The sequence below is a fragment of the Scyliorhinus canicula genome, chromosome 11 (assembly GCF_902713615.1).
Source record: "Scyliorhinus canicula chromosome 11, sScyCan1.1, whole genome shotgun sequence".
In the NCBI taxonomy this organism is placed as follows: domain Eukaryota; kingdom Metazoa; phylum Chordata; class Chondrichthyes; order Carcharhiniformes; family Scyliorhinidae; genus Scyliorhinus; species Scyliorhinus canicula.
The window spans coordinates 161,942,814-161,962,789 of NC_052156.1; the positions used below are offsets into that span (position 1 = coordinate 161,942,814).

Here is a 19,976-nt window from a genome sequence, read left to right on the forward strand (position 1 = left end):
ATCACGCCCCAGAAGTGGGATGTTCGCTAATGATTGTTCAGCACCATTCACAATTTCTCTGATAATAAAGCAATCCATGTCCAAATGCAGAAAGACCTGGATATTATACCACCTTGGGCTGACAAGTGGCAAGTAACATTCACGCCACACAAATGCAAGGCAATTACCATCTCCATCAAGAGGCAGAAATAATGTTGCACAGTATTTAAGTTGGAATTTAGGTTTTCATTGTTTAATAGATTGCACTTGTTGTTTAATAAATGACTCAATATATAAGGGGGATACAGGTTGCACTGTTTCGTTGTTGAAGCGATTACTGAGCACAAACATGGAGTTGAGGAAGTCAAGACTTGCTTCCTGGTTCTTTGAGTTACTATTAGAGCTTATCAATGGTAGCAGTGGATGGTTACTGCCTGTAAGAAAAACGGATTGCAAACTAAGATTTATTCAGACTAAATACTATATTCTGAATTCTACCCTGATGTGTCATTCAAAGTAACAGGGTACAGTATCGGGGTATGACTACCCACAATTGTTTTCTGAGCAATAACCCTATGACAAACGGAAGAATGAAGTTACCATGTGGACATGGGTTACATCCTTGCCCAAGGAAAAAAAACAAGAAATGGCCTTGGCACTTTTACTACTATATGAAAGCAAAGTAAGGCACCAGTTTTTTTCAGAATTGGAGCCAGAGCATTTAAACTCCGATAAAGGTTGAATAAATTATTAACTTTCATGTAAAGGTTTTACAAAAGGGATGACTTGTTAAATGCTTATGAGGCTTGGTCAAGTTTTGACAAATTTAGTAAGTGGGAGGATTCCTCCATAGAAGAGTACATTATGGAATTTAGCAGATTGTATACGAGACTGTAAAAATTCTGTCTAGCAATTCCTCAATCCGCCCTGGCGTTCAAGTTATTGGACTGCTAAAATTACAAATATGGATAGGCTTCGGTTTTGACGGGAGTTAAATTTGCTACCTGCTTAAAAATAAATTGTCATCAGCTCTAAAAGAATATTCCTGGGCAAATATTCCTTCCAACAGTGTTCATGACACAATGGGCCGATCGGTAATAAGACAGACTATGGAAGACACAATGTTAGCACGTTGGTCTAGAAACAGGCTAGAAGCATCCAGACAAAAGAAGATTTGTAACTAAAAATAATGACTACAGATACACCTTTTTAACAATTATGGCAGGAGGAATGAATTGGAAATTTTCAACAGAAGATTGAACTCCGAAATGCCCACGGTGTGGTCAATTGGTGTTTTAGGAATGATTCAAAGTTCCATCATGAAATAAACTGGACTAAGAGATATAATAAGGTGCTTGAAACCAAACATGTGACAGAAGACTCTGAAGAAGACTAAGATATTAAGCAAAGAGATGCCATTACCTTAGTAACAATAAGTTTCAGTCCGGTGATGAAAGTGTTGTGCCGCATTAGATAGCGGATGTATATCTACAGTATGTGGAATGGACTGGTTGAAATGTTACCTGGACTCCTAACTGACAAGGATCAGAACAAGGTTAAGGAGTTCCACAAGTTTCAGTTTTGGGGAGGCTAATACCCTTCAATCGCTGAAAAGAGTAGTGATTCCTTCTAAAATCGCCTGCAGGAATCATTTTATTGGCATGGATGTCATATCCAGTGAAGCATCTTTTTATTATTGAACCAACCATCGATGAAGAAAGCACATATGAAACTTGACATAGAAAACGACACGCTCATCCTATTTGGAAAAACTCTGGACTTGCAATTTACACAATCTGGACACTTGTATCCCGCTAATGAATCTAATTTTTCTTGTAAAGAAATTAAGGAAGTACTGACAGTATTAGAGAACAGGAGTCTAGAAAACAAAGCAGCTGATTGTATTAAAGTTGCAACGGCAGTTTGCCCATCAGTCTTCGCAAAGATTTAAAATTTTGCTCGGGCATAGGTATAAGAGATGACGAATGCACCAAACTGCTGGAACAGATAAGCAACAGATGTGGGGCGAGATCTAACAGCCTTGGTGTCACGACAAGGCCTCCAGCAAGATTAGCGACGCACGAGAAGTCTCGCAAAATTCAACTGAGCTTTGTGAGACGTCGCAACCTGGATCGGGCACAGATCAGCATATTTAAGCTCATTTAAATATACATTCACCAGATTCTCTGGTTTCCCGGGAACTAACGGCCTCCCTAGCGAGGCCTCGACTGGGCGTTCACAAACCTGGACCAGGCGTAACGGCAGCTGGCGGGATTCTGGGAGAACTAACTACTACAGTTTACAGAGTTGGGAAAGCTGAGGACCACTTGCGTAGCTCAGAAGTGAAACCAATATTGGTACACACACCTAGAAAGATTCTTCCAAAGGTAAAGAGATCGACTAAACGGGACCGCAAGGAATAATTTCACCCGTAAAAGAATAAACTAGTGGGTGCTCAGGGATGATACTGGTTCTGAACCCAATGGTTCCATAAGAATATGTGTTTATCTCACACGACTCAACTAAGCTGCGGATAGAGCAGCCCATCAAATGGTATCAGTAGATGAGAGCTTGGCTAAATTAGCGAATAACTCATTAGACTGTAAATTAAATGCTAAGAGTGGAATCTGACAAAATCGAAGCTTCCCATGATGCTCAATACCATTTGGAGAATTATGTTTCAAGAGTTTGCCCTTTGGAATAACATCAGCTCCAGAAATCTTTCAAAACAATATCAGATCTTTTAGAGGGCATCCACGGAGTTGTTTGCCACATGGATGGGATTTTGAGCACGAGTCCAATCGAGCCGAGCACTGAGTGCGAGCAGTACTGAGAAGCTGACAAGATGCAGATTTGACACACAACAGTGTTGCAATCCCAATTGATGTTATAACTGGATGGGAAGATCCCAGAATGGAAACGTGGCTCAAAAGACTAACTTTTACTTTTGTTAAATTAGATTTGGAGGAACAGAGTCACTGGGCTGCTAATTAGTTTTCACAACAAGAAACATTTATTAAACATAAAAAAATGGATTATAATACAATACTCCTTTAATCCCCCTTAAATTAACAATTACAGGCAGGTTTTAGATTAACACGGATGACACAGTACATTTGAAGGTATAATGGTATCATTAACACCCAAAGATGCTTTGACGCGCACATGATGACCACCATAGTCAAATACACACTCCTCTTTGAATCCAAGTTAGTGGGCGGGATTCTCTAATCCCGCGGCAGAGTGCCCACGCTGTCGTAAACGCCGTCGCGAACGGGCCGCTGCCAGAACTAATTCTGGCCCCAACGGTTCATGCCGCTCCAGCTGCAGATCCCGGCGCGAACTGTGCGCCGCGGGATCCACGCATCTGCAGTGGTCTCCTTCAACACGCCGGCCCCGACGCAACATGGTGCAGGGCTACAGAGGCCGGTGCGTAGGAAAGGAGGCCCCCAGCAAGAGAGACCGGCCCACCGCTTGGTGGGCCCTGATCGCGGGTAAGGCCGTATCGGAGGCCCCCCCCCCCCCCCCCCCCCCACAGGCCGCTACCCGACCCTTCCACGCTGAGTTCCCACCGGCTCAGAGCAGGTTAGAACAGCGGCGGCGGGACTCGGTTCTTTTTTTCACGGCCATTCGGGCCGGAGGATCACGGGGGGGGGGCCACGTAGAGCGGCCTGCGACCGGCACCACACCGGCGCCAATGGCTCGCGTGCCGGCATCGGGGCGCCGTGGCCCGGTCGCGGACTATTCTCCATGACTGGGAGAATCCCGCCCAGTGTCTTTGGATTTTCCTCAGAATTCCCCCAGATATTTGTTATATGAGAGTTTCCAAACTTTCTGATCAGGTTTTCCATTAGTAGGTTGCATTCCAAAATCAATGTTTTTCAAAGCACTCTTTTGAACAGAGCTACCACTCTACTTATATTAACGAATCCACTCTAGGTGCTCTATCAACCTCTTTTCGGATTTCCTTGTCTTGACTGCTTTTACACACATTCTGACAGCCAGCCACTGATTGCTCCAGATGTATTTCAATTAACATCTCACAAACTGTAGTAAAATCTCTCAAACCTTGCAACCACTTATGGTAACTTTCTGAATTCTCACTAGCCAGCTTGTTTACAGTTCTGTAACTTGAACTGAACGGTGCCCTGTTCTGCTCCCAGTTCCACTTTGTACCTTTGATCTCAGGCTCCCTGGTAACCGCTCTTCATTTCTTAGTTTCCTAGATTTCTAGCACTGGCTTTCTTAACCATTAATCCATTGTATGGCTTTTCTTCTAGCAAAGCTGAAATAGATGTTTCCTCTCTCGCTGCATGTCACCAACTGCTGTAGCGGGAAGCTTTTTTTTCTTCCAAAGGCCTCTAGTTACTGAGCAACTATATTTACTCTTCATGCATAGATCTCCTTGTCACAGTTGGAACTGAAACCGATCTCCACATATACAAACACCTTTGTCCAGCCTGAATCTAACTCGAAGGCCCTTCCAGACACACAAACATTAAATGAAAACCACCGAAAATTACATCTTATTTCTAATGTTTTCCCATACAAATGTAAGTTCCTTAAAACAACCTTTTTCCCTATCAACAGTAAATGTGAATTTTCGCTGACACCGATATCAGGTTTCTTCGTCACAATAAGTGAGTGCATCAGAAATAAAGGTGGATCCACTGAAAATCAGTCATCAATGAACCTCAATCTCCAAGAAACATCACGAAGTTAGAGGTTAAAACGTCAAATCAATGGAAAAATGTCTTATTTTTTAAAAAACAAGCTCAACAATCCATGACATCAGTTATTTCGCCAAGACAATGACTGCTGTTGGGAAGAAGCACATCAGATACCATTTGAAAAGGCAAGGATGATGCCATCAGAGATGTCAGCTCTGATCTGGATCTGTGATCTGGAATTACTTACAATAGTAACAGTCGACACATGCTCTATAGGATTGGGCGGACTATTGTTTCAGGTACAAAAGAGATGGATAATGCAGACCGGTTTGTTATGTATCACTGCCATTAACAGATACAGGGAAGAGATGCGCAGTAATCTAAAAGGAAGCACGAGCAACAGTGTAGGTATGCAAGAAATGTGCTGATTATCTTGGATCTTCACTTTTTAATAGATACAGACCACAAACCCTTTAGTGATTCTGCTGACTAGGAAAGAGCTTGCAGCAAAGCGATCAGGAGTTGAAAGTTTTAAATTACGATTGGTGAGGTTTGATACTCATATGTTCAAGGGAAATAATCGAGCACAACAGATGTATTACGATGCATTGAAAAGAATCCAGAAAAACGCAATATTGAATTTGTGTGGAAGAAGCTGAGGTTTTGCTAGATTGACAGCCCACACATTTCTGGGAATTACACGAACATTAAGTGAAATCGGAGAGGCTCCAAAATCAGAAGAGGAATGTAAGCAGATCTGAGAATTTTTTATTGGAGCATCGGCAAGATATTCCTGTTATTATATTCCTGTATTAGAGCACAACTGCCAGTCCCAAAAGTATTGAGACTTGATATCTTACAACACCTATGTCAAGAACATTTGGGTATTACCAAGTGCAGAGCCAGAGCATGGTATTTAGTTTAGTGGACTCATCTCTCAAAGTAATTGGAAGAAATTATGTCCAGTATATCATGGGCGGCATTCTCCGAAATGGAGACAAAGTCACGACGCAGGAGTGAAAACCAGAGTGTTTCCCTCCGGCGTCGGAGCCCGTTCCCCGCCCCCTATTCTCCCGCCCCCGGGGGGCTAGGAGCGGCATTGCGTATTTTACACGCACTGGGCCGTGGCGCTGCGTAAATGGCGCAGCCGGTGTCGCGTAAATGAAGTCATCCGCGCATGCGCGGTTGCCGTTCTCCCCGAGGACACCCTGCAAGAAGATGGCAGATGGATCTTGCGGGGCGGCGGAGGAAAGGGGGTCCTCCTTTCCCCCTCCTCATTCCCGCACAGTTCCCGCCGGCAGCGACCAGGTGTGGACGGCGCCGGCGGGAACCTTTCAGGTCGGAGCAGCCGCTCGGCCCATCCGGGCCGGAGAATGGCGGGGGTACCGGAGAATCGGCATTCTGAGTGTCTCGGGCGATTCTCCGGCTGGTGCGGCGCAGAACATGATGGGGCCATTCTCGCCAGTTGGGAGAATGGCGGGACGGCGTCGGACCGGCATCGCGCGATAATATGGCGCAGCCGGCGATTCTCCCAACCGGAGCGGCCTCGGAGAATCGCGCCACATATGTTCAATTGACAAACCGAAATCTGAAGAACCACAAATGTCATCATATTTTCCTAAAAGCCAAGTAAGAAGAAATAGAAGAGCTTCGATTGCAATTGAGCCACAAAATAAGAAACTATGACTAAGACTGGAGAGGTCGCAATCGTCACAATCGAAAGAAGGTATGGAAGCAGGTGATCCTGAATCATCCACCAGTTTGTATTCTGTTGAATATCAGAATAAGAATGCATTATTCCCGACAGACAAGAAGAGAACTAGATACGGTGGACTCCTGAAGGTATCACAACGCTTTGATTGTAAGAGAACACTGAGGGAAGAGGAGAGGAAAAAGAAGAGAGAATGGAGAGAGAAAGAAAAACAATATTTAAGTTTGCAGATTATACAAAGATCTGTAGAGGGACAGGCAGTATTGCGAAAGCAAAGGGGCTGCAGAAGAACTTAGAACGGCTAGGAGAGTGCGCAAAGAAGTAGCAGATGGAATACGACGTGGAAAAGTGAGGTTATTCACTTCTGAAGGAGAAATGGAGGCATATAGACTATTTTCTAAATGGGGAAAATGCATAGGAAATCAGAAGCACAAGATACTTGGGAATCCTTGTTCTCAATTCTCTTAAGCTTAACGTGCAGGTTCAGTCAGCAGTTAGGAATGCAAATGCAGTATTAGCGTTCATGTCAAGAGGGCTGAATACAAAACCAGGGATATACTTCTGAGGCTGTATAAGGCTCTGGTCAGACCCCATTTGGAGTATTGTGAGCAGTTTTGGGCCCCGTATCTAAGGAAGGATGTGCAGGCCTTGGTAGGGGCCAGAGGAGGTTCACAAGAATGATCCCTGGAATGAAGAGCTTGTCGTATGAGGAACGGTTGAGGACTGCGTCTGTACTCATTGGGGTTTAGAAGGATGAGGGAGATCTTATTGAAACTTGCAGAATACTGCGAAGCCTGGATAGAGTGGATGTGGAGAGGATGTTTCCATTTGTAGGAAAAACTAGAACCAGAGGACACCATCTCAGACTGAAGGAACGATCCTTTAAAACCGAGATGAGGAGAAATTTCCGAGGCCGAATCACTGAGTGTCTTTAAGACAGAGATAGATAGGTTCTTGATTAATAAGGGAATCAGGGGTTATGGGGAGAAGGCAGGAGAATGGGGATGAGAAACATATCAGCCATGATTGAATGGTGGAGCAGACCCGTTGAGCCGAGTGGCCTAGATAGATAGATAGAACAGTACAGCACAGAACAGGCCCTTCGGCCCTCGATGTTGTGCCAAGCAATGCCTAATTCTGCTCCTATGTCTTATCCTGCCGTCTTATCTAAGAAAGCAAAAGAGCCTACAAATAACAAATCACTGAAAAGTTCAGAATGAGTAAGAGACTGAAGAACTGTTTCCAAAGAACATTGAAGGAACTTGGGAGGGTGATGGATTATGTTAGACAATGCCCCATCAAGAGTTAACTGTAACAGTCTATGATGTCATGGAAGGAAATGGCAAACACTCATGTGATCAGAGGCGAGTAAGCCTAGTCAAAAGCTACTCTGAAGGATTATTCCCATAACTGTAAATACGTTACATGAAAGTTAGTGTTTTGCAGCCAGCAATCTCAGGATTTATTGAAACTAATCCAATCCAACAATGCAATAATATACTCTTAAAGGAAGGTTGCATTCCCTCCTGGACAATTTTTAGTTTCATTGCTAGAAAAGGAAATGAGTTGCAGGCAAACCCCTCGGCTCTCTGAAGTCTCCTTGAAAATATGGCTGAAGGACAAAAAAGGAAAATTATTTTTTCAGCCATTGGTGCTAGGATTCCAAAGTACAAACTCTGCTGGACATGGAAAGGTATTGCTGAGATTGTCGCACCAATGCCACAGCATGTGGAATTAGTGCAGCATACACATCATTACCAGGTTTTCTCTCACAACAGTCCATTCCCTCTCCTCCCCAATTTCTAAGCACTAGGGCTTAATACATCTCTCATTATCATGACAAATATACGCCAGTATTCACCTGAAAAATGTTGATGTCCGATGCTAAAAAGGTCTCGCTACGCAACAGCACTTTGCTTTTTCTTTTGGTCTCTGGGCGATTCTGTCTGCAGAGGCCGCACTTAGAGTGAGTTCCTGCTTAGCAGGAGAGGCTCCTCGCAGGTCAGGAGCCATTTTGGAAGGCTTCCCCAATCTTCTCCTCTTCCAGGCCCGATCCCTGGCAATGCCAACCTGATATCTGGGCACAGTGCCACTACCAGCCTGATATGCGGGCAGGGTGCCTGATTAATGGTGCCAGACTGGCATTGCCAAGTTGTCTGGGTGCCAGGGTACTGCCCTGCCCCGACCACCCAGGGATCTCCCCCAAGGGCCATTATGGCTGATCCATGTTTGTGTAGACCAGTATTAAACGGCGCCCTGGCGAGTTCACACAGGCACGGCAGGGAGTCCCAGGCGCTGGGAGAATCCGGCAAATGTATATTTAAATGAACCGTATAGCTCATTTAAATGTGCTGATATGGGTCAGATTGGGTCAGAGGTCCAGATTGTGATGTCTCGAGATTCCTTTGGATCTCACGAGACGTATGGAATGTCGCAAATCTTGCAAGAGGCCTTTCGCGAGATTCAACAGCTTCGTCCCAACACCAAGTCTGGCATGGCAAGGCCGCTGAATCACGCCCTTGGACTCAACTCTTCTCTGGTCTCTCCACAGAACCCGCTAGCACAATTCCTTTCTCACTTGGTAGCCTTTGGAAAATCACCAACCTTTCTCATGGCTCCTTCACTTTACACTCTACCTGTGCTTTGCAATCAACACCTCACCAACTTGATTCCATCTTCTCTCTGCATGTGCGCCTTTTGTCATAAATACTTGCTAACTCTATGCTCTGCACAACAACAAGGGAGAAGTGTGAGACCAGGGAGTTCGTAGAAGGCCTTATCCAAATCACAGGGCCTGTAGGTTAAGCTTTAGATTCTTGGATATTTCTGAGCAACAGTGCATGAGATGGCAATGTTTCACCAGGCAGGGTGGTGCTGACATAAACAAAAGAGAAAATGCTGGAAAATCACAGCAGGTCTAGTAGCATCTGTAGGGAGAGAAAAGAGTTAACGTTTCGAGTCTGATGACTCTTTGTCAAAGCTGACATATGTGGCTTGTTGCAGCAGGTAGAAATATTGCAGTAGTTTCTGGAGGTGAAGATTTGCAATTTACATGCAACTTTATAAAAAATTCTCAGAACGTTTACAAGATATGACTTTATTGTGAAACCACTTTTATTCTGTAGACAAACGAGGCGACCATACTATGACAGCAACATCTCCATGAACGGCAATGAGAAGAATTACTATTTAATTAATGTTTTTTAATGACATTTGTTAAGGAGAGCAAAACAAAGCTCCCCAGTGTCCTTCAAGTATTGCCATGGGATCATTAATGGCCAAGTGAACCAGTAAAATTGAAACCTGGATCGTGATCTCTGGTTTGAGGCTTGAATGAACAGCAACCTGACCCAAAGGCATTGTCAAATGAGCCAAATTAATCCACAACAGAATTATTATCCAACATCAGTATCGATTTCTCTCAATTGTGGATCAGGGCGGCTCAATGGCACAGTAATAATAATCTTTATTATTGTCACAAGTAGGCTTACATTAACATTGCAATGAAGTTACTGTGAAAATCCCCTAGTCACCACACTCCAGCGCCTGTTCGGGTACACAGAGGGTGATTTCAGAATGTCCAATTCACTGAACAAACACGTCTTTCGGGACTTGTGGGAAGAAACTGGAGCACCCGGAGGAAGCCCACAGACACGGGGAGAACGTGCAGACTCTGCACAGACAGTGACCCAAGCCGGGAATCGAACTTGAGACCCTGGTGCTGTGAGGCAACAGTGCTAACCACTGGGCTGCTGTGCCGCCCAGATACCGTGGCCGCTATGATCCTGCTGTGGCCCTGCTACATCATGGCGCCTGGGGCCCCTGTTCAATTCTGCCCTTGGGTCACTGGAAGTTTGCATATTCTCCCCGTGTCTGTGGGTTTCCTCCGGTGCTCTGTATTCGTCCCACAGTCCAAAGATATGCAGGTTAGGTGGATTGGCCATGCTAAAATTGCCCCTTAGTGTTCAAAGATCTGCAGGTTGGGTGGGGTTACGGGGATAGGGCGGGCCTAGTGCACTTTCAGTGGGTCGGTGCAGATTCAATAGGATGGATGCCGTCATCCCATACTGTCGGGATTCTGTGAAACTGAGTGGATCAATGTTGTAGAATATGTTTGCCTGAAATCTAATTTGACATTAGTTATTGTAGATGAATCACATCATTGTCTTCACATATACTCACTCCCAAAAGCACGTCTACGGAATGTACCGTAAATTCATAGTTTACTTTTCATCACCAGATTTAAACTCTGACAGCTGTCACAACAAAGATTTACTAACTTGCATAGATGAAAGTTGAACATATCAGTTCAAAGATTATTGCAGCACAAGCTTCACTTTGTCTGCTAAACATAGACAAAAACTGAGGTTACCCAGTCATAATTTAAATGATAGAACAAAACATTTTGGGGGGAATAAGCTCAAAACTTGTAATAGTTCTACTTTCAGTGGACCACCGGCACCAATCTAAAGAAAAGGCTCTTAAGACACATACAAGCAGGAGTTGGATGCTTTTTGAATGGATGATGGGGTTATGCTGTTGACAGAGCTGGGAGAACCAGAGTATCAGCTATGGAAAAGATCACAGGATTAGCCTATGCAGTGTAGCAGTGAGACTCTGATTGTTGTAAAAATCCATCCAGTTCACTAATGTCCTGTTTTAAGTCTGGCCTAACCGTGACTCCAGACCCATAGCAATGTGGTTGACTCTTAACTGTCCTCTGAAATGTTCAGTTAAAGGGAAATTCAGGATGGGCAACAAATTTCTACTTTGACAGCGACACTCTTTAATTGAAAGAATAAAATATTGTGAGAAGGTTGTAACAACTGATGGATAGGCTCCAGCTAAGAACAAACCAGGTAAAGCAAAAGCTAAAATGTTGGTACTGTGCAGAAAAGTTAAATGGACAGGTAGACGAATGGAGGAGCTGAACAAAGTGGGAAGTAATCACAAATTCTTCAGGTGCCTCTGGTAACTGGACTGTCTGGCCAAATAACAACTGATAAAATATTTTGATCAGTCTTTCTCTACGTTGTGTCATAGTTTTGAATGAATACTCTACCTCTCATCAACTCACTAGTTATAATTACATTTCTATACAGCACATAATTGTGTATTTTATACCTTGGTTTTGAATGTTAAATGTTCAGTGTCACAAAAATCAAATCATACCTTGGGTCGAAAGGGCAGGTAATGAATCTATTTCCAGGATGTGCAGCTGGATTTTTGGTTCACCTCCTTTTATATCTCTCCATTATTTGCAAATGAACCTATCCTAGGGACTTGAGGGGATTTGCAGCTAATTTCTTTGCCTTAACAAGATTGACATATTTAATTCCTTATAAATCTTAAATTAACTTAAATATTTTTTTCTGCATTGAAGGAGCGTATTGAATTAATTTTGTGTTCTGGCATTTAAATCCAGCTGACAGAGACTAATGAATAGATACATTGGGTAGGTGTGGGATGGGTAGGATGTAAATTTACAAACCAACCCACCTTAAACCTGCCCGCTTGTGGTTTTAAAGGGGGTGGGGGTGGGAGGGGGTGAGTAGGATGGGCAACAATCCACTTGCAGAAATCGAGATCCTGTTCAAAATGTTTTGACTCCTTGATGCTCAGCCGATTTGAAATGTAAAGTGCTCTGGGAGCACACAACTCCAGTTTGGCATTACTCTCCTCGAGGTTGACATTCATATAAAAGTGCTTTTCAGTGGTGAGATGTGCTTCTCATTTGTTCACAACTAAATAACTGATGTGTACATTTGAGGTGCGTTTTCTTTTACACAGAGCATTTCATGCCCATTAATTAGTGTTTTAATATTCTATCTACAGTATTTATTTAACTATTTTCAGCATAAATTCACCTGTTTCAAGTCAGCGCTTCATTCTGTTACTCTGCTGCTAGCATGTCCGTGTTAATTGCATATCTTTTTGATAGAGTGCAATGCACTAAAGCAACTGCTGTTATATCTACAGTTTCCCATCGGATATTTGCCAGTGTTGCTAGGTAATTTGATACAATTTGTTGCTAAGTGAGCACTGGCACAGAATTTTTTGTTCTGACATTGATTTTGTGTAGGTTACCTTCAGGCACATCATAAACAAAGCTATTGAAGCATATATGAATCCTGCTAGACTAGCAGACGGTTTCTCTTATGTGCCATTAGAAACTATTCAAAAATAAAAGTGACCAGTCTTAATGCATTTACCTCTATAATGAACATGTTTGAAACATTTTAGGATACAAAATGTGATATCTTGCATACATCTGTCCAAATTATTTTTTTAATAGATCTGAAGTAGTGGCAAATTAGGCGTAACTAGAGTAATTGGTAGAGATTTGGAACTCTTTCCTACAAACAGCAGTTGAAACTGGAACAGTTGTTAATTTTAAATCTGAGATGGATAGAATTTTGTTAAGCAAAGATATTAGCGATATAGGCCAAAGGCAGGTTTATGAAATTAAGCCACCGATCAAACCTGATCTTGTTAAATGGCTGGACAGGCTTGAGGATCTGAATAGCCTACTGATTCAACCTACTGTTGAGCTTTGGACTTGTCTTGTCTTGCAGTTTGAGTACAACTCAAACTGGCAATCATCCACATTGCACATGCTCTAAAATCATGGCCGGGATTCTCCCCTACCCGGCGGGGTGGGGGGGTCCCGGCCTATTGGAGTGGCATCAACCACTCCAGCGTTGGGCCTTCCCAAAGGTGCGAATCCGCACCTTTAGGGGCCATGTCCTCACATTGAGGGGCTAGGCCTGCGCCGGAGTAGTTGCCGCTCTGCCGACCGGCACGAACGGCCTTTGGCGCCACGGCAGCTGGGGCTGAAAGGCCTTCGCCGGCTGGCGGAAGTCCGCGCATGCGCAGGGGAGGGGATCTCTTCCGCCCCCGCCATGGTGAAGACCATGGCGGGGCGGAAGAAAAAGAGTGCCCCCACGGCGCAGGCCCGCCCGCCAATCGGTGGGCCCCGATCGCGGGCCAGGCCACTTTGGGGGCACCCCCCGGGGCCAGATCGCCCTGCACCCCCCCCCCCCCCAGCGTCCGCCCGCGCGCCAATCCCGCCGGCACTAGAGGTGTTTTAATTCCCGCCGGCGGGACTTCGGCCTATCGCGGGCCGGAGAATCGCCGCGGGGGGCCCGCCGACCTGCGCGGTGCGATTCCCGCCCCCGCCGATTCCCGGGTGGCAGAGAATTCGAGCCACGGCAGGGGCGGGATTGATAAATTATTCAATTATTATTATTATAATGAGAATGTTTCGGAATTATTTTAATACCCTCCAAATTTATATTAGAACAAGTTTAACCTTTGGCAAAATAATCGAGTTGCATCTTTTAAGAACTGAATATTGATGAATTAAGTATCATTTCGTCTTTACTTATGTACTTTTTGTAGAATTATTTGAGTTTTCTGAGTTCTTTGATTAAAGAGCATTTTTAATTCAATCATATTTTGAATATTTTTTCAAAACTTGATTACATCAAGAATTCACACCTAATTATAAGGTTGTTTCAAAGCTGCTGAATTTACAGTTTCAGAACATATAGCACACAACCTTGTAAACACGTGCAGCAAACTGAGGCTGCTTTACGAGTTATTTTTCAAGTATACAAAATTATTAGAACACAGTTTTTATGTAGCACTTTCTGCTTTATGTTCCATCCATTTTCAGACTTCACTGAATCGAGGCTTCACCAAGAATATGAAGTTGGAGGCTGTTAACCTCAGTCATCTGGCAGAAGTATGTGTTGCTTCAATCACAAAAGTAAAAGGTCGATTAATGTGGCTTCAGCTTGAAGGTAGGATGAAGGAAAATAGAATTATTGGAAATCGCAATTCTTTGACTGGTTAATTTTTGTAGCTGGTTGTCCTGTGACGAGGCTCTGTTGGTTATATGTGCCGAAGTTTATTTTTTTAAAAGTTCAAACCGTATTGATTGCCATATCATTATGCATGTCAGGCATTAAGTCCCAGATCCTTTAATCATTTTAATGACAAACTGGCCTCCAATAAACAGCAACGCTGTGGGCGGGATTTCAGGAAGGTGAGGGGGTTAGCGTGCCGCTCGGCTTGGCGTGCCCCCCCCACCACCCCGGTCTGATTGGTGTCTGGTATGTCTATCAGTGGCAGAACTCAGTGGTGGGTACTGCTGCGTTGCAAGTACGTCCCAGGATGAAGACAACATGGATCTGAGAGAGAGGTGAGCCCAAGGTTTTGTACAGGGAGATCAGAGAGCCGAGGGAAGGTGATCATCAACTCATTCCATTACTTTATTCTCGAGGTGAGGGTACAAGCTAAGTCGCCTTCTGCTGGTGTGTTTATTCTTCGGCATCTTTTCTAGTTTATTGGATGTCTTTCCCCAGCCTCAAATTATTTTACATGGGAACATTAAACTCTCTATGCTGGAGGTTTATTGGTTGTCTTCACAATTGCTGCAACTTAAATTTTAGAGTGAGCTGCGTACTTGTTATTCTTTCTTAACAGCATCATGATAAATAATATGGTACTCATTACTTTTGTCAATTGGCTGGGAGATTGCCACTTGAATTGGCAGAGGAAAAATCTAAAGGATCCTGTGTATGCCGTTAAATCCATGAACCATAGTAATTACAGGCTTGTTCCCGGAAAAACTAGAGACGGGATTCTCCGATCCTGGGACTAAGTGTTGACGCCGTTGTAAACGACAGAGCGTTTTACGACGGCATCATCTGGCCCCTCAGATCAGCGATCCTGCGCCGCACAGGGGACCAGCACGGCACTGGAGCACCTCACGCAGCTCCAGCTGCTGATACGGGCGCCAGCATGACCAGCGCTAGATCGCGCATGCGCGCCACGGCCGGCACGAGTTTGTGCATGCGCGTGGGTTCCCTTCTCCTCCGCGCTGGCCCCCAGGCAACATGGCGGAGCCTTACAGGGGCCCGGCGCGGAGGAACATAGGCCCCCCCAGGATGAGCCTGCCCGCCGATTGGTAGGTCCCGATTGCGGGCTAGGCCACCGTGGGGCCGCCCTGGAGTTGGATCTCCTTCCCCCATACCAGGAAGGCCCCCGCAGCATGGACACCGAGGTCCCGCGAGGTAGGACCACATGCGAACGGCGGCGGTGGGACTCTGCCGAACCCGGTGGGCACTCGGCCTTTCGAGCGCGGAGAATGGCTGGGGGGGGGGGGGCAAATTGCACGGCCCCCGACCGGCGCGACGCTGGCGCCGATTCTCTGGTCACTGGAGAATCGTCGGAGCGGCATCCTGTGATTCGAGCCCCCCCCCCCACGGCGATTCTCCGACCCGCCGCAGGTTTGACTTTTATATGACTACGTATGGTATATGTTCCTACGTGTATAGAATGAATGAATCTATTTTGTAAGATAGAATAAAGGATAATTAATCAGCTATAATAACATTTCACTTATAGCGGGATTTACCTAAGGGTTCACGCCAAATGGAAATTCTGGTCCCACGCCAGCGCAAAGATTTCCCAACGACGAGGGGTGCTGTCAACGGAATTTGGCGGGACCGGGTCCTCCAGGAGATTGGGTGGGGACCTGAAAGGGAGAGGGTGCTTTAAGGAGGCTTTAGGGTGGGGGGGGCACTGAAGAGTGTCCGTGTGTGTGGTGGGTGACACTGCACACGGGTGGGGGGTAGCTCACTTAGAGATCGGGGCACCCTTTCAAAATGGCGGCCCGATCTGAGTTCAGTTCCCCAATGCTAGAAAAATATTCTCAGTGCGGGCTAAACCAGTGAGAAACTCCCCAGGGCCCAAAAAACGGACGAAGTCATTTGGATAGGGGTGGGGACCTCGCCGGCAGAGCTGGCGGAAATCTCCCTGGAATCTCCCCGCCACAACTTAATGTAGAAATTTTGGGGAGAATCACGCTCTCGGTGTACATTTATAGTACATCTCATTGAGTTCTTTGGTTAGCAGTTGTATTTAGTTCTAAATCAAAGCAAGTTATAACCAAATATAACACCTCCAGTAACATTTGGAATATTGTGAGTAAGTCTAGGCACATTCCTCAAAGGATATTGATGTATTTCAGCGGATTGAGATGAAACTGATCCTGGGAAGTGCATGGAAAATTAAACATGGAGAAATATCCTTTGAATGGAAGAATCTAATTGGCTACTGTGAATTTGAAAAATCAAATTTTGTGCACAGTTACGGAAATTGACATCTTCCCTGATTAATGCAACGTTAGCCAATGAGTGACTCTTCATTCAATCATTTGAGGTGCAGAAACACTTTAAACTTGGAAGGGGCCAGTCTAATTTTCAGGCATGGTTAATTAAAAGTTCCAACTGCACAGATGAGATTTGAAATCAATGCACAGTTGAAATTTGGAATTAATGAGAGGGGAAAGCAAATGGAATTTACTTCCAATTTTTGATTGATTTAATCATCCTATTCCACAAACAAAAAATCTAGAGGTGAAAATAGAGACTGCAAATTAGTTACATAAAAGATATATAGTTCAATTTTCACTCTGGATGGAGTCAGGCCAAGTAGAAAACCTCCATTACAACACCAGCAGTTCACATTTTATACTTAAATAAATAAACCCCAGTTTTTGGAAAGAAATTGTAAGGTTGACATACATGTTGCAATTTATGGTAATATAGACACATTTTGCAGTGCAAGCTTTTGTTAACGTAGCAGGTAGCAGAGACAGAAAAATTGCTTCAAATTTTAATCTAATACATTCTATTCCTACCGTGTGGGCTCTCTTAAAGTCGAGGCTTTTAATTTATAAAATCACAGTAGCGACATGGCGCGATCGCACGGATGTAACAAGGCCGTTAAATCTTTGTGATGCTCAGGACACCTCGTGAAATCTCACTAGACGGCGTGATATGGATCTCGTCCTCACTGATAGAATCCAGATTTGCCTATTTAAGTGAGCAGTTAGCCGGGATCGAACATCAGTGCTTGGGAAACCTTGTCATGGCACCTTTTAGCACTGGTCCGCACAAACCTGGACCAGGCATAACAGCACCTGGAAGGGTCTCCAGGCCATCGGAAGCCCATGGGCGGTCGGACTCTGGGCAGAATGGTGCCCTAGCAACCTGACACTAGCAACTGGACACCCTGGCCGTGCCCAGATGACTCTGCCAGATTGGCACTGCCTGGGTGAAAGGCTGGCAGTGCCCAGATGGCAGGTTGCCCATTCCCTATGAGGTGGGGTGAGGGGGTTCAGGACCCCCTAATAAGAACGTTGGGGGGGGGGGGTTTCCGAAGGCCATGGTGGAGGGGGGGGGGGGGGGGGGGGGGGGCGGTGTTGAAAGCGAAAAGATCAGGGCGCCATTTTTAAACGCAGCCTCAACCTTTTGACCCCCTTCCTGAACACCCCAACCTGTTAGTTAAGCTCATCAGTGTAGGAAAGGAAGGTAACTCGTCAGAGCATCCTCGCTAAGGCCAGAAACAGAGACCTGTTTGATAGCAGGGTTGCTGCAGAACGGAACTCTTTTTGTTCCTGTTAAATGATGCCCATAGTCATGATGCCCAGGAAATGTGGTGAAAATTCAAAACTGTATTAGTGACAATTATAAGAAGAATTACCAACAGCATCTTGAACAAAGAATGGAAGTTGTGCTTTCAGTTGACAATGACAGACATTTATAGTTATTGTAGAGTTAGGTGGGGAAGGTTAGCACCCTAAAGGAACAGCAGATAATGCAGCTTGGCAGTCAGGACCGGCAATGGTAAAGTCTTTGACACAAAAGAACTGCCTCATCTAACCATTTATCAGTTGCATGCAGTTGATAAGGTTTGCACTCTTCATGTCACTTTAATTTGTTTTTTAAAGTTTGCAGTTGAATCATTCCAAAATATTTACTGTTTTTCCTGTTGAACAATGACCAGAAACAGAAATACATTATAATTTCTAGGCGCTCCTCCCACTTAAACAAAATGACCAAGGGACCACATTCATTTTAGAATAATTTTTATTTCAGCTGGAGCATTTCTTCAGTGATTAAATAAAGGTGAATTAAACAAAATGAAGGCAGGATTTTGTATCTGCTCATTTCTAACTTGTCCAAGTTGTTAAAAATATACAATTTTAAACTGAATTGTTTGCATCTGTAATCTCCACACAGAAATAAATTAAATATTAAAAAAATGAATGGCATTGCTTTTTATTTAAAAAAAACATTTTGATGGTATCACTCCTAGATACTTGGGCCCTGACTTTTGACCCCGGGACGGTTTTGCCGAATCCAGAAATTTCCTACTCGATGAATGTGTCCTTTAAGAATGCCCACCCGCGGATCAACTTTTTGGTCTGGGGAGGGGTTTGGGCGAACTGCAGCAGGTGTCGGTGCAGGCGACCCCTGAACAAGGTGTGGGCTGGCAGGTGTGGAGGTGGACTGGACAACAGGTCTGTCTCTGTGCCCTGACACTGTTTAAATAAATAAAAGCTAATAAAACCAAAAAATTACTATATCCCTCAGACACTTCCAATGCCACATCTATGCCAAGCTGTCAGCCCAAATCTCCACCCTCCCATACCTCCATGACAACTTAGTGCTAACCCATACCTTCTTCCCTTTTCCTTTACCCCTCCATGCCAACTCAGCTAGTATCCTTCATTGATCGCTTTAACACTTTTGGGATAGCTTTGACCAGTTTGGCAGCTGGACAGTTCCTTCAAGTCCTTGACATTGGGAAAGGTGGCACTAGCAAGGTACTAGGTTGGTATTTTGTCATGGTGGCGGGTGGTCTGTGGTGCCCTGCACGGGTGTTTGGTGGGGGTGGAGATATCTTGGGGGCTCAAGAGATCAGGACACCATTTTTAAATGCTAGCACCAGGAAACACATGGCTAAACGCTCGCTATGGGACTTTGTTCCCATTTAGTTAAATCGCACCCAGAAACATTTCTGTTAGAGCGTGCCCAAAGGAAAAGTATCTTTCATTCATCCTTCAGGTTTTAAGTTTTCATTAAAGGTGTGTAGCCACCTGGGATGGCCACTTACAAAGAGAAACATGGCCACTACAAGGGAAGTATGGCCACTTGCAAAGAATCACGGGAAATATGGCCAATGCAGGATCCAGACGAACTCAGAGCTTAAGTGTATATTTGCCACTAGAGAACCAGACACTATCGAAACCCCCAGTCGATTTGCATTCTAATGGCCCATTTCCCCAGGACAAAAGACTTGTACTCAGGTATCAGATACAGACCCACTCCCTTCACCCAGGAAACCCAAACAGCCAAGGTCAATGACCACTCAGGACATGCCCAGCCATCAAGGCACCTGCCCCTTTATTGGCTAAAATCGAAGGCCGTGATCAAAGCCTGCCGAATTATTTGGTCCAAAGCTAAGGACCGCCCAAAAGAGCGCGAAACTCCCAAGGATAAAAAGAGTCACTGCCATGTGTCCGGTCTCTTTTGGCCCTGGTGCACCGGCACTCTCTTGGCCCGGCGTACGCCTGATACCAATTGTAGCACCACAACTTGAAGCAAGTTCAAACCAACGATTGCTACCAGACGGAAATGAAGTCACTTCTCCAGACCCAGCCATGCAAGATCCGAACAAAGGCCTTGTTCCTCTGCATAAAGCCGGGTGCCTGAAGTTAAGAACAGGTTATTGTGGTGTTAGGTGTAATTTAGCTTGTA

General features: G+C 44.8%; 1 protein-coding gene across 4 annotated transcripts in view; it reads left to right on the forward strand.

Moving 5' to 3' along the window:
- Positions 1-19,976, forward strand: part of sfmbt2 (Scm like with four mbt domains 2) — a 192,212-nt gene that overhangs the window by 119,487 nt on the left and 52,749 nt on the right. For all 4 annotated transcript variants that reach the window (XM_038811888.1, XM_038811889.1, XM_038811890.1 and 1 more), the window contains exon 11: positions 14,039-14,165. In XM_038811888.1, the coding sequence (XP_038667816.1) occupies positions 14,039-14,165 (127 nt within the window). The remainder of the gene's footprint in view (positions 1-14,038; positions 14,166-19,976) is intronic.